The 16193-nt window shown below is 35.6% G+C and overlaps 1 protein-coding gene and 1 pseudogene across 2 annotated transcripts in view; both read right to left on the bottom strand.

Moving 5' to 3' along the window:
- Nucleotides 1-4995: 4995 nt before the first annotated feature.
- On the bottom strand, nucleotides 4996-8567 carry LOC141419739 (ATP synthase F(0) complex subunit C1, mitochondrial pseudogene; annotated as a pseudogene).
- Nucleotides 8568-8651: 84 nt separating this feature from the next.
- Nucleotides 8652-16193, bottom strand: part of Fancb (FA complementation group B) — a 31166-nt gene continuing 23624 nt past the window's right edge. For both annotated transcript variants that reach the window (XM_074062560.1, XM_020183314.2), the window contains exon 10: nucleotides 8652-16133. In XM_074062560.1, the coding sequence (XP_073918661.1) occupies nucleotides 15734-16133 (400 nt within the window). In that variant the 3' untranslated portion in view covers nucleotides 8652-15733. The remainder of the gene's footprint in view (nucleotides 16134-16193) is intronic.

Here is a 16193-nt window from a genome sequence, read left to right as displayed (position 1 = left end):
TAAATATTCTAATTTTTTTATATTTTTCATTTTTTGTCCTGTTCCTCTATTGTGGATATCCTATTTAAAATATTACCTGAAAGTTATGTGCTAATTTCAACATTTGCCACATCTATGGATCTACATCTATGTCTCATGATCATTACTAATCTTTCCTCATTACATATTTACAATTATTTTATTGTGTGCCAAGTAGTGAATATAAAAGAATCATAGATATTTAAGACAATTTTATCTTCCAGAGAGTACTGTCTATTTACTTCATTAAGTGGTAAGGATGAGTAGCTAGTAAATTCAAATAAGAAATTGTGTTTGAGACTAGGTGCAGTAGCTCACACCTGTAATTTTAGATACTCAGGAGGCAGAGATCAGGAAGATTGTGGTTCAAAGTCAGCCAGGAGAAAAGTGACAACCTATCTCAAGAAACAAGCCAGGTGTAGTGATGCACACCTCTAATCCCAGTTAAGTGAGAGGTGTAAGCAGGATTGTGGTCCAAGGCCAGGCTAGGAAAAAAACACAAGACCCTATCTGAAAAACAGCTGAAGCAAAAAGGGCTAAGTGCATGGCTTAAGTGGTAGGGTGCTTGCCTAACAAGAGCTAGGACATGAGTTCAAACCCTAGAATCACCAAAAAAGAAAAAAAATCCTATCTGATCGGGAATGTATTGCAACTTTAGTAACACTCAATCTACCTCTGACATGTTCCTGTTCCCAGATCCTGGAGAGTATAGTATATATCAGCTCTTAAAGTAAAGACAGTTTTGACCTTCAGATGTTTTCAGTTTATCTCTTTAGGCTCTTACATCATTCAGTTTCAAATCCTGGTAAATGTCTTGAAAGGGAAAACAGCCAGTTGTTGTAAGTAAAGATCCTCCCTGTCAGCACTGTTAAAATTTATAGATTTCAATCTGCCTTTTAGACATTTTGGAGCTAGCTACTGTATTTCTTAGGTAGCCACAGAATTATGAAAATATTCCAAAGCGAAAAATCTCTGAATTTAACCCCTCAATATTTCAAATTGTCACTCTGGCACCATGGAACTGCTAAAATTGCTGATTTCTTTCCTCAAGCAGATTTTTTTTGTTTTTTGCCTGGACCAATACTAATTCAAAAAAACGAAGAGATGACAATTATCAAGTAATTTTAAAACAATTTTCCTTTCACTATAACTTTAGTTTATTTAATCCTTGTATCTACAGTTCTCTGATGTCTTTAAAATGATTTGTTTTGGTGCTAGGGATTGAACCCAGGGCCTATATACTCTAAGCTCATCCTCTAATTCTGAACCACATCCTCAGCCTCAGAATGACTTTTGTAATGTATCCAATTTAGTCTAGTGGTAGAGTGGGTCTGTGAAAACCTATTTCATTTTCATTTTAAGTGAGAGTTATTTTTTTCAATGCAATTTTAACTAGCATTTCACTTCTGAGAAGTTGCATGTATCATTAAATGTTTACTTGCATCTCCTTTTCTGTTAACTATTTTGTTTCTTTATCCCTTTTTCTATTGAATATCATTCTCAAGACATTTTCTCTGTGAAGAGCCACTGATTTCAGATGTGAGTCACTAATATTTTGCCAATGTGTATCTTGTGTTTTGACTTTTGAAATTTTTTAATGAAGATATTTTAACTTTTGTTTTTGTTTTAGTGCTGGACATTGAACTAAAAGCACACACTCAAATACTGAACTTCATCCCCAGGCCTTGACTTCATTTTAAATGTAACTGAATTTTTGCTCTGAAAAAAGGCTCACTATGGTAGGTCTTGAAATTGTGATCTTCCTGCCTCATCCACCCAAGTGCTGTAATTACAGGTATGCACCACCACACCTGGCAATGTGATCCAACCTTATCATGGCTGGATTTTGGTGACATAGGCTAGTAAATCTTTCCCACTCTAAGTTAATAAGGAAATCAATCCCTTGTTTTCATCTAAGTGTTTCTTTCTTTCCTTATATTTGAAACTTTGATCTCATATTGATCTTATTGATAGGCACATTCTCTCTTTTGTCCCCCAGATGGCTACTTGGATTTCATAAAACCATCTTTTCCTCATTGAAGTGAAGTACCATCATGTAACAAATTCTCAAATGTAAATTGTCCTATTTCTGAACTCTCTATTCTGTTATGGTGCATGTCTATCTGTGCACTAGTAATAAGCTTTTATTAATTGATATTTTACTATGTATTTTAATACCCAGTAGGGTGGATGCCATTCCTCCCATGCTTTTCTTTGTTTCCATAGCTTTTCTGATTTGCAGATTTTTCCACCAGAATTTTACAATGAGCTTGACTAATTCCTTAGAAAGTCTATTGATATTTTTACTGGGATTGGATTAAATCCACAAGTGAACACAGAGAGGACTAACATATTAGTGACATCTAATTTTCCTATCCAAGATTATGGTATGTATTTCTTAAGTCTTTTTGGAATTCTTTAATAGTGTTTAAATGCTTTCTTCATTTAGATCTTGTAAATTTAGTTCTTGTTATGGGCATTTTTCTGTTGTTATTGTCATTATGATAATTGCTTTCCTCTATAGTCTCATTTTGAAGACAATAGACTGAAATTTTCAATATCTGAAAACAAAATTGTTTTGCAATAACTAATAAGTACCAAGGAAGCTGTAGGGATGAGCCAGAATTACTGTTTGAGAGTAGAGAAAAAAAGATTGTTTTCACTGAGTTCATTCCATTTAATGAAAAACTGTTCTCACAAAATGAGATATATTCATTGAAGGAATTCAAAGTATTTTTTTTCCAAAATCCTCTATTACCACTAATCCAAAATAGAAACTAGAGTCTTCCTTGCCTACTCCCTGTCCTTCCATTGGTCATCTATCCATGGTTTTTAACTCAGGGTTAGAATCTGTTTGTAACTTTAAAAATGCACATAGCCAGGCTCTACACTTGATGATTCTAGTTCAGATCTAGAGGATGATTAGGCATAAAGTATGTGTGTTTCTGTATATACACACACACACACACACACACACCCCTCACCCTGTAGGAATCACTAACAAATTATAAATGAAGTCAATCATACATCTTAAGTATCTCTGAAACACATTTCTTAATCTTCAGAAGATTGCTAAAATTTAACTCTACCATCTTGCATCTAGATCACTCTAACAATGTCATTTGCTCCTTACAATCCTGCCTTCAAACAGCTTGACAAGACCATCTATGTAGAAAAATATGAACATGCCACATGCCAACATAAATTCTTTCAAAATTCACATTCATGATTACTAAACATTGATTCACTAAATAGAGTCAGTTCATACATGTCCATTGGTGGGTTGCACAATGAGACTGAGAAAAATATTTAAGGTGTGATTTTTTTCCCTTGAAACCAATTTGATTTTAAATGATGTTTACGCATAATTCTGTATTTCCTATCAATATATTGTTTAATTAAATGATAGTGGCAGAGTTGCCACTTTTTAGTGTTCTGACCTGAGAAAACAAAAAGTTGTGAAGTCTATTTTTAAAAAGTATACCTAGCTGGGCACCAGTAACTCACACCTGTAATCCTAGCTATTAGGAAAGCTGAGATTGGGAGAATCATGGCTTGAGGCCAGCCTGGAGAAATAGTTCAGAATTCTCCATCTCTAAATTAACCAGAGGAACATGGACTGGAGGTGTAGCTCAGCAGGTAGAGTGACTGTTTTGCAAGCTTGAAGCCCTGAGTTCAAACCTCAGTACTGCCAAAAAAATTACAAAAAAAAAAACTATACCCAGCCACATCAAAGTCTGGAATCACTGATTGCAGAATGAAGTACAAGCTCCTTACCGTGATATGAAAGCCACCCTTCACCCCTTCCACTATCTAAGGGCAGCTTCTTACTTTCTTAAAACTATATTTCAGGGCTAGCAGTGTAGCTCAGTGGTAGAGTGCATACTTAGCCTGCACAAGGCCTGGGTTTCATCCCAGTACCAAAGAAAAAAAAAAGAAACTACATTTCATTCATTAATGCTTCCTTTAAAATATTACATTGTTAGTGTAATATGTGCAATATACTGTGCTAGATGAAATAAAAGGGGAAATCAGAATAAAAATGGGCTCTGCCCAAAAGGAAATTAGAGTACTGGGAAGTTTATATTTTGGAATAATAGTTGTGATTTCAAATTGGTATTAACTATAGTACCTACTTACAAATAGTTAACTATTGAATTGTAGTTATGATCACTAGAAAGTAGCAAAGTGTACTACAAAGTGTATTCCAGGGGGACTTGACCTGGTTTTGGAGGATCAGTTTTCCATGAGGAATGAATAATGAACTGAGCTATGAATGATGGATGGGCATAGAACAAAGTTAATGGTAAAGTAGGATTAGAGAGAAAGCAGTATATATAGACGATGGAAATAGCACATGCAGAGTTTTGAGTAAAAAAGTAAAATTCTGTGCTTGAAGAATTGATCGGATGTCGACAAGGAATAGAATCCTAGTGAGGCTCATGATATAGGCTTTGACACAGTATGGAACATTCTAAAAGTAATGGGAAATCACTGAATGAACACTGAAACAGAGGAAAGACAATGAGTGGCTTTTCAGCAGTGGATGACTAGATTTGTGCTTTGACAAGACAACTGTGGCTGCTGTTTGGAGAAGAGAACTGAAAGAAGGCAACAGTAAAAGCATGACAACAGTTGGGAAGCTGCTGAAATAGTACAGGTAAGAAATAATGTAGCATGAAGTAGAGTTAGCAATGAAGGAAACTCGATAGAATTTAAAAATAGCTAGGAAAACGGAGTCCTCAAGAAACATCACGCTGTTTCCCTTCTCCCAACATACCCTTGATTTTCTCATTTTTAAAACTAATATAATGTATGATACATGTTTTATTAGTTTTATAGAGCTGCTGTGACAAAATACCAAAAACTCAGTAACTCAAACAACAGAAATTTGATTCATAAATCTGGAAGCTGAAATCCAAAATCAAGGTGTTGGCCAGTCCAGGTTCTGTCTGAAAACTGTATGGAAATCCTTCCTTGCCTCTTTCTAGCTTCTGGTTATTATCAGGCAATCTTTGGCTTGCAGTTGCATAACTCCAATTGTCACATAACTTCATTACCACTGTGTGTCTCTGTACTCATGTGACCATCTTCTTATAAGGATATCAGTCACTCAATTGAGGGCCCACCCTACTCCTGTGTGACCACATCCCAACCACATCTGTAGTGAGCATATTTCCAAATAAGGTAACAATGTGAAATACTAGGGATTAGTGCCTCAACATACCTTTTGGCGGGGGGAAACATATAATTCAAACCACTAACACCTACATAAAATATTTTAGTAGTAAATGGTAAAATGTGATGTCTCCCTCTCCATCTCTAGGTCTAAGCCAATCAATAGAGAATAAACAAGTTGTCACAGGAATTAGTTTCTGATTGAATGTGTAAAACATGAGGGGAATTTTTCTTTTGGAAAAGAAGGTTCTTCATGCTTTGGTAAGCTCTCCTCTAGATGGAGTCATGTGTAGACATGTACACTGGAAGTGTTTCAGCTTCTCTGTACCATGTGGGAAGCTAATCTTAGAATGAAGCTGAGTATATCCTTGAGATCCTGCTGAACTGGTGAATCAGAATGACTCAACCTTTAATATCTTCCAACTGTTACAATAACGATTATACCTCCTTCATATGTAAATTGTTGAATTGGGTTTTCTTTCAGTGTAATGCCTAATGGATAAAGTGTGTCATCAGGCACTGTATAGTCATCATCTTCACATTGTTTTGGTATTCAGAGTAATTTTTCATTTTAGGAATTAAAGAAAGGATTCCCTTCCATAATGACTACTGATATAAGGAATGGAAGATAACATAAGTGATAAAATGTCAAAGAAGAGAAAATTTAATCATATCTATATTTTGGTCTTCCTTTTATCACCACAGATGTCAGAAAACAGTTGGGGATGTAGCTCAGTGGTAGCATGCTGGCCTAGAATGCATAAAGCCCTGGGTTCAATACCCAACACCATAAAACAAACAAAAAGACATGTTGGAAGATAGATAATACAGGGCAATACTTTTGTGCAAAATTTGTAACAATCAAAGTGCAACAACAGCAAAGATGGAATGCCTTGTATCTATCCATTCAGAAGATAAGGAGTTTTTGTAATGATAACGAGGCTCTATTTGAAAATCTGAATTTTCCAGAACTCATAAGCCTTGACTTTGGTAGTGCTGTTTATAACCACATCTCCCAAAACTAGTCCATCAACCAGCACCATCAGCACCAACTATGAGCTTGTTAGAAATGCAGTCTCAGGCCCTACCCTTGACCTGCTTAATCACAATGTGGAGCTCAACAAGATGCCCAGGGGATATGTAAATACATGATTAAAGCTTTATACACACTGGCATATTTACATAGTCAGGAGAAAGACAGCCACTTACATGAAGTCATGCTCTCTGAAATGGTCAAGCTGATTTGCTGCATACTATAAAGCAGTGTCTCTCAACCCTGGCTATGTATCAGAATCACCCGAGAAGCTCTTGTTTGTTTTGCTTTGTTTTGTTTTAAAGAAATATTGTGTTTAGTGGTAAAGCTTAGCACACACCAGAACCAGAAATGGCATGAACATGGAGCAGCATGGGGTGACCACCACGTGAAGAGGATGAGAATACGAACATCAAATAGAAGAATCCCATGATCTCAGACAGGGAAAACCCGGAATGGCATAGGAGAGGAGCTGGAAGAAGAGAGGAGTGCTGGCATAGCCAATGATCAAGCTGATAGACATGGTTCTAATGCCAGTCCTTGATCCAGCCACACCAACTGTGGCAGCCCCACTACCAATAAACTTAGTGGCTATGTCAATGTCTCAGGAGACAATATTGGGTTCCAATTCCTGTCTGACCACCTGGAGTGGGGTGCTGTTACAGAAAGGCTGTTTAGAGGGGGCCTATGGCCTACTCAAGAGGAGGTAGATACAGGCCTGATTAGACCCCTGGATAACAGTGGATCAGAAGTGGGAAAATGAGCAATTGCTTGGTACTCTGCATTTTTCAGTCTCCCAGCTTTAGCCCTTGGTGTTCAACTTCCCCACCCGCATCACCTGAGGAGCTTCTAAACTAATGCCAAAGCTCAAGGTAGAACCTTGACCAAATAGACCAGAATATTTTCAGTAGGGCATAAGATCAGAAAAACATTTTAAGACGCCTAGGTGATTCTTACATATAGCTGTCACTGAGAATTATTAGTGCACATGAGAACAATCTGGAGCACTTGTTAAAAAGCAGATTACTAGGCCCTACTCCCAGCTTCTAATTCAGAAACTCAGGGGTAGGGCCCAAGAATGTTCATTTCTAACAAGTTCCCAAATGTTGCAGATTTGTTCCTTTCAGAACCACACTTTGAGAACTGCTGATACAAAGAAAGAAAATTGAATTGGAAACTCACGTGGCTACCCAGGGTCTCTTTAACGCAAAATAATTTATCACGTCACACCCACTAGGATGGCCACTGCCAAAGGAAGGGAAAATAGCGTTGGGGAGGATGTGGCAAAGTTGAAACTCTTGTGCGATGTTGGTGGGAATGTAAAATGGTGCATCTATTATTCAAAAAAACTGTACAGAGGTTCCTTATTGAATTAAAAATAGAATTACTATATGATCTAGCAATCTCACTTCTGGGTATAGAGCCAAAAGAACTGACACAATTCATAGCAGCCAAGAAGTAATTTCTGTGAATAAACAAAATGTGGTATATATACACACAATGAAAACTTATGCAGACTTAAAAAGAAAATTCTGTCACATGCTACAACATGGATGAAATCTAAAGGACATTATATGACATGAAATAAGCCAGGCAGAAAAGGACAAATACTGTATGATTCCATTCATATGAAGTATCTAAAGTAGTCAAAATCAGAGAAACAGGTGGTTGCTAATGGTTAGTGGAGGTAAGGTTAGAGTGAATTAATGATTAATGGGTACAGAGCTTCAGTCTCACAAGATAAAAATATTCTCACTCTTCAGTAGTGAGATATCATAACACTTATATATAAGTGTTATATATATAACAAATATACTTAACATCACCGAATTATGTACTTCAAAATAGCTAAAATGGTGAGTTTGCACAATAGCCAAGTTATGAAATCAGTCTAGGTGCACATCAATGGATGAACAGAAAGAGACGTTACGGTATATATACACAATGGAGTACTATACAGTCATAAAGAATGAAATTAGGCCATTTGCCGGAAAATGGATGGAGATCATCATGTTAAGTGAAATAAGTCAGACTCAGCATATGCATGTTTGGAAATATCACAGTAAAGCCCCTTTGTACAATAAATATACACTAATAAAAAATACGCAAGACACACTTAGAAAGACAAATATGTTTTGTCTCACATGCAGAATGTAGATCCCAAAACAAACAAACAAAAAGACATGAACATAAATGGGAACTATTGGGGGGTAAGTGGAAGGGGGAGGGAGACAAGAGAGGGTCATGAGGGGTAAATATGATTAAAGTATATTGCACAAATGTATGAAATGTCATAACAAAACTTGTTATTTTGTAAAATAAATTTAATGTTTGATGTTATGTGATTATAATAAATATATAAAGCAAAATACTCCAGGTAACTAATTTGAAGAAGTTATTTGCTTTAATATATACGTGTTACTTTAATTTTTAAACAAATTTTATTTCTAAAACAGTTTGAATATATTTTATAGGTTCACCAATGTAATAAAGCTAATTTTTCAATCAAGAAATACTTCAAAAGCAGGCTGGGGTATAATGCTCGGTGGTAGAGTGTGTGATTAACATGCATGAGGCCCTGGGTTCAATCCCCAGCATACAAAAAAGAAATATTTCAAAAGTATGATTTATAAGTATTATACCCTTTATGGTGTTCAAAGTGCTTTGGTTTGAACTTCTTTCTTTGTGTATACATTTCTTTCTGTGATCCTCTGTGAACCATGAAGTAAAATAGCACTCTATTATAATACCACTTCAATCTTAAACACACCTCCACCACGAATATCCTTTAGCTTTTATCAGATCCCAAAGAATCCCCTTACCCCAGATTAAGACCTTCTCTCTCTGACATTGTTTCTACTGGGTATAGTTCCCTTTAAAATTGTTCTCCTGGAGCCCCTGAAATACTTGTAGTATATACTGTGCCACTGTTTCTCCCATTAAGATTGTAAGCTTTTTAAATGTCAAGAAGCAGCTTATTTGTCTTTGTATTTCCAGCACCTACACATGAACAACAATATAGTCAATGAAACCTCAAAACTATGACTGAATGACACATGTCTGTATCTCCTTCCATTTCACACCACTGGTATTTTCAAAGGGGTGACATGGACATGATTTCTACAGGCATATCATCTGAAGGATTAGAGTGGGCAAAGGGTGAAAATGAAAAAGCAGAAATCCATTTCCCTTTCTTTTCAAATAATATACTACTCATATAGAATAAACATGTGTTCTAGAGCAGACAGCTCACAACATTTCCTGAAATTCTGTGCCTTCTATCATAGTGATGACCAGCCAACAAAAAACACTTCACAACTTCACAAGACCTACATACCTCAAAGACAAGCTACTTAAGAATTATTTAGAAAATTGACATTTTTGTTTAAGAAATCCCCCCAAATAATAATGCAATAAATATGGAAAGTACAAGTTCTAAGAAAGACAAGTGAAAGAAAATGGAGAACTATATTCTCTATAGTATTTAGGTACTGCTGGAAGAAAGTAAAGAGATAAAACTCAGCTCAAGAAAACTCTAAGAACTTGACCATTACAGGACAATGTTTTTCCTGATATTTCAATTATATTAAGAGATTTTTGCTTTTAGAGGATTTTATATTTCTTGTATGTACTTTTTCTTAAGTAATGAATGTATTTTGTTAAGATGACACCATCAGGACATGACATTATTTTATTATGAACTGACTTAATAAGAAGAAAGGCATAGTGATAAAAGAGCAAAGGTTCTGGAGCTAAAATGAAGGATGTGAATCTTGGCTCTATTCCTTATTAGCTACGTGACCTTGAGTATATTATTTCACTTGTCTGGGTCTCAGTTTCTTTGATTAGTAAGAGTCAATTAACAGTATACATCTTAGAGCAGCACTAATAGAATTTTCTGTGAAAATTTCTATGAACATGTTCTATTCTGCACTGGCCAAATGATAGCCACTAGCCCCATGTGGCTACTGAGCATTTGAAATATGACTAGAGCAAATACAGAATTAAATTTTTTAATTTCATTCTATTTTAACCAATTTAAATGTAAATATAAATAGTTAAAAGACTAGTGGCTGCAATCCAAGAAAGTAGTTTTATAGGATTATAAGGATCATATGGGCAAAGCACTTAGATCAATAAATGTATTACCCAACATGTCAAACTATAGAAAAGTGGTATGTAAGTATAGGTTACAATTTTCTTCAACTCTTCCTAAATCTTACGGACAATTATTTTTCCTACTATTTATAGTTCTTGGCTCATTCTATCCCCTTCCACCTAGCACTGGTTTCATGAAATGCTAGATTAGGCTGCATACCAAGCCTCATCTGCCCCTCCTGAGCCCAACACATGTATTGCATATTTAGACTTTTTTGAGGATTTTGCTGCCTCTAATACATTTAATCCTGGCTTCCTTCACCACTACACAAATACTTTTACTACTTTTATTGGAATCTTTTAAGTGTTAAAGCATATCAATTTCCTGTTTTGATAACTTGAAAGAGGATATCATTATAGCACTTGACATAACCAAATTACTCAGTCATTCTAAACCTTAAAACATCTCATCAAGCTCACAAAAACCACCCCAAAATTACCATCACCTTGTTTTTATGGCAGGATTAGAAAGGGTTCTTTCACTCCCTAGTACATGGCTCATATCTTTGAAAAGGCTATGAGCTCTAAATTAATAATGCGGTGCCTCTCTTTTGATATAGCAGTATCGCTCTATTTCCCTAAGAGTCCTATGTACCAAGTCAGTTTTTTCTAGTACAGAACCTCCTAGAACAATAAAAATTGGCAAAGATTTCTTCATCTTCATATTGGAAAGGATATAGCTGAGAATATTGGAACAGTTGTCATAAGAAATGAGTCTGAATTCTTCAAATATCTAAGAAGCACTAGACATATGGTCCTTGTATTTATAATTTTATATTTTAAAAAAGGAAATACTGAGAAATAGGTTAAGTAATCTGACATACATCTCTAACCCAATGAGAAAGGCAAAAGAAAACTACTGTCCTAGTGTAATACCAGAGGGAAGCTAAGGGGCAAGTGTGGTGGTATATGCCTGGAATCCCAGCACTTGGCAGGCTGAGGCAGGAGGAACGTGAGTTCTAAACAAGCCTGAGCTACATAGCAAGATTTTGTCTCAAAAGAAACAAAAACTTAGAGGCCTGGGGGTGTGGCTCAAGTAGTAGAGCACCTGCCTATCAATACCACTAAACAAAAATAGAGAAAAGAATATAAATAACAGAAAATGAAGCTTTTATTAAAAAGTATATACTGTTATCATAGCAAGCAGTTATAGGCAATTACATCTGCAAGTAACAAAATCTTTCATTTCTGTTACAAGGAATTTTTTTCTCAAGTAACTAGCATTCCAGGGAAAGAGTAGAATTTAGTTTTTATTCAGAGGCACAAAAATAAAAATGTTGTAGTCTACTTTCAAATTCATTGTAAGGCTTAATATCTTTGTCATTATAAGATAAATCTCAACTTTTTAAATTTAGGGTGACCAGTAGGACATAGAGAGTCTTTTTTTCTTGACAAAGAGCCAAGTTCTTTCTTTCAGTCTAATGAGGCCCAATTCGGTGGTCTTGTACAGGCCCCAGAGCAGTAATGGCTGCCAAGGAAAGATCTCACATTTATTAGCTTAGAAAGAGTGAGGACTAACCTCTGGAACTGGAGATGAGATTCACCTCCCTAATCACATGAAGTGGGAAATTTTCCTAAACAAAATGAAAGCTCTGGTATAAAAAAGAAGGAAATTGATTTGGAAAAACAACAAAGCGCACCGTACTTCTACCTCCTGAATGACCTGGTACCTGGTGCTAAATGTCTTCACCAATTACTAATGGCACATTTTACTGACCATAACACCACCTATATTTTAAACATGAAGTTAAGGACGGTTAAGAAACTTCCTACATAAACCCAAGACCATGATGTTGAACCACAGTTACATACACAGGTACTTTTATCCAGCACAGCTGCTTATAAGTGCACTGTATGTGCTTGATTTACTGCCCTTATAAGAGTTCAGTACCTAAATTTGATCTGGCATCCAACTCAATAAAAAGCAAGACAGGATTATTGAAATAAGTACCTAAACTGTGACCAGACTAAGGACTGAAGGCAGATAACTTTCATTTTAATGGAGAATGTTATGAGCATTTAAAAAGTAAAACACATATAGATGATAAACAAAGGCCCTTTCTGTAATATTCCAATAAAAACTATAGGTACTTTGTATTTATCAATAATTAAGTACAAATAAAATTCAGTCTTAAAAAAAGTAACCAGACTATTCACATTAAAAGACTACTCACCACAAAAGGATTTTATAGGCTATTTTGCTAAGGCCTTAACCAACTCAAGTAACAGATATAGATAACCCAAAAAATGGAAAACAGAACAAACCCTTGAAGAATTCAATTAAGTATACTGCTTATGTGTCAGAATTTTTTCCATTGGACAACACTGCCTTTGGAGGAAAAAGCTTCAAATTCTTCTGATGGGGTTGCTCAAGAAAGAGCATTCACTCCCAAATTCTGAGAATAGGGAGTAATGTTTCTGTAATTTAGAGGACAAGGAAGAAAAAGAATTCCTCTCAATATCTGGTATTGTCCAAGAGGAAGAGAAGAGAAGGGAAAAAAAAGGAAGGAAGGGAAGGAGGGAGAGAAGAAGGAAGGGAAAGCTTTACATTGGTTTCTGTCATAAACAGTTCAATTTTTTATTTTTATTGGGGAGAAGAGGTAAAGATACAAGTTAATTTCTTTTCCTTTCTGGGACTGGGAAAAATGTACCCAATTCTAAATGGTATAAAGAGATGCTGTCAGGATAATAAAATATCCCCTTACATTTATTAGAATTCTTAAAGTATCTGCTAGTGTAAAATTTACAAGTTGTTTTTGTGGATTTCCTTAGTTTGGTTTAACTTTTTTTTCTTGTTGTGAACATTAATAACTATACTTCATGAGTTTCTGTGAAAAGTTAACCATATGTACAGATATACATATGAATGTGTATGTCTGTGTGTTTTGAGGTTACTGTTTGCCATATAGCTTGCACAGACAATAAATGTTATTTCTATTTCACTAAACCTGATCACTGAACTGAACAGCGTCACATCTTAAGCTGGTATGAACATATTCCTTAGTTAAGGGTCAAGAGGTCAGGGACCAACAGATAGTGCTCTGTTCCCAAACAAAACTTGTTTTCAATTTAGTAGTGTGGATTTGGGAGGACTGTGTTTTTTAGGGGAACCTTGAACTTGTGACCAGGACAGTGGTCACTGGAATTTACTTGCTGATACTGACAACTGAATCATAAAAGTGGTGACTGTCTTTTCCTCAAACTTAGGTTTTTCTAGTTTGTAGTAAATAGGGAAAACATGCTGTAAAAAACTCACTTGCAAATACATTATATGACTTATATAAACACTTTCAGTTGTGGTTGTATTTATAAATAAAAAGTCAGTAATGTGCCAACAATTTTTGTATCCTAACTCCCCTTATAAACTATTACAATTAAATCATGCTTAGTCAGTTGACAACGTCCATTTTACAATTTAGTTACTATATTTATACTTGGTTGTTCGTTCAGAACATGTCATGGGCAGTTTCAAAAGACAGCATGTGGCACACACGGTTTCCAGATTTTTACAAGTAATCCAGAATATACTCTATTTCCATTTGAAGAAAGTCTGTAATATTGCCCATTGACATTTTATAGATATAAAGTTGTAGAGTTCTACCTCAATTGGCAACAGATTGCTAGAAAAAGAGGTAGCATATTATATGGACCATCATAAAAAACAAGACAAGAAACTAATAACCTATAGTCTCTAAGAACCACTTATATCACCAGATATTAGGTACAAGCACTTCTAAGGCATGGGGGAAACTAGCACTACTTAGCTGCAAGCCTGAGATGCCATTTTCTGTAATCAACTTCATTTCTTTCGACTGAGATGGAAACTTCCATCTTACTTAGGGATTTTAGAGTAAGAAGGATCAGGAACATTTCTTTTTGCCTATATCCTTTTTGTCCTTTTCCCTCTCCTGACACTCTGTTATTAGTCCGGAATTCTTTCTTTTCAAAAAGGACTAGGTTGAATTTTTTATCCCTTTGAAAGTTTTCTCACTGAATCTCTTATAAATCACTTCTTTACTAAAGTGAATTTTCACTTATTTTTAAATTTCTCAGTCCTAAGGAGCACCATATTCTTTAAGCTATTTTAGTTATAATTTTATATTTTAGTTCTTCCTAGAGTTGGCCTTTTGAAATAGATGTACTTTTCAGAAAAAATGCCCTAAAATTTTCACATTCCTAAAGACTTACGCAATTTTAGAGCAGCTATCTAATAACTTTTAAATTAATCAGGGTTTTAAAACTGATCTCACTCAAACACTGCCATTTAAGTTTCCAGAGGAGTTTGTAATTTACGGATACTTGTGAACCCTGACTGTCTTGCTTAAAGTTATTCATTTGAAGTTGTTTTTTACATGAAAGGTATTACAAGCAGAATATAAGATAAAGACTGGTCAGACAGGGTGACTCATGACTGTAATCCTAGCTACTTGGGAGGCAGAGATTGGTTGGATCACAGTTTGAAGCCAGCCTGATCAAAAGTTAAGTGAGACCCCCATCTTAATCAATAAGTTGGATGTGGTGATGCTGTGCCTGACCAACTATGTGAGAAGTTGAAGGTAGGAGGACCACAGTACCAGACAATGACGTAACACCCTACCTGAAAAATAACTAAAGCAAAATAAATAGTTTAGCAATGTTGCTCAAGTGGTAGAGCATCTGCCTAATAAGAATGAGGGCCCTGAGTTCAAACCCCAATACTGCAAAAAGAGAGAGAGAGAGAAAGAAAAGAGCTAAGTTTTTAAAAAAAGATTTAGATTAAAATATTATTTCTGTCTTCACTTAAATAGTAAATCTAAGACAGGATTTTTAAACCTCTGAATTACTGATATTTTGGGCTGGATAATTATTTGTTGGGTGGGGTCAGGGGGTTGTCCTGTGCATCATAGGATGTTTAGAAACATCCTTGCCACTTCTGCCTACTAGATGCCCATAATAACCTCCTACTCACTCCTAGAGGGAAGAGGAGGCCACAGATGCTGCTAAACCTCCTACTATGCACAGGACAGCCCCCACAACAAAGAATTATCCAGCGTACAATGTTACTAAGACAGGTTATTAGTTTCTTATCTTAGTTTTTTATGATTGTCCATATGACATGCAGTCCCTCAATTCTGACAACTAAAACATGATCCAGACATTTTCAAATGCCTTTTGCAGAGGGGGAATGAGAACAGAGACAGGCAAAACAGCCCCACATGAGAGTTGCTACTCTATAAGAAATACTACTTTCTGCAAGCATCAAAACCAAAGATTATAATAGACTACAAGCCTCAATCTTTATTTTTACAAAGGAGGCATATAACAAGTGGCAATGCATTTCAGAATATGATCAAATTGAAATTGTAATTATAAATGGGTCAGTTTCTTTGCAACAAGGTCTGATTTCAACTGAATCTCAGTTAATTTCAAAGTCATCTCTCTATAAGGGGCACCACTCACTTTTAGGTTTATTTTCAACATTTTCTTCTCTCTCTGAATTTCATTTCTGTATAGATGGATTTTGTGCTCTCTGTCTGGTGAAGTAGTTATGGCACTGCTTGCTTCACACCTCTGCACAAAGTTGTTTTCAACCTCAGCTAAGGCAAAGGTAGAAACAGAACTAAGGATAGCCAGTTCCTGCTCCAACATCAGTGCCAAATGATTAATTAGGAAATCCTCACTTCCTATTTTTAGATTTTGGAGGAAACATTTTATAGGGAGAACTCTCACAAAATTATGAAGGCACTGGAATAAAACTGTTTGATTCCTGAAATAAAAAAAAAGCAAACATAATATTACAAAATTGGGACAACACAAAGCAGTTACA

Source organism: Castor canadensis, chromosome X (assembly GCF_047511655.1).
Source record: "Castor canadensis chromosome X, mCasCan1.hap1v2, whole genome shotgun sequence".
NCBI lineage: Eukaryota > Metazoa > Chordata > Mammalia > Rodentia > Castoridae > Castor > Castor canadensis.
The sequence above is the reverse complement of the archived record's forward strand: the minus strand, read 5'-3'. Positions and strand labels throughout refer to the sequence as shown.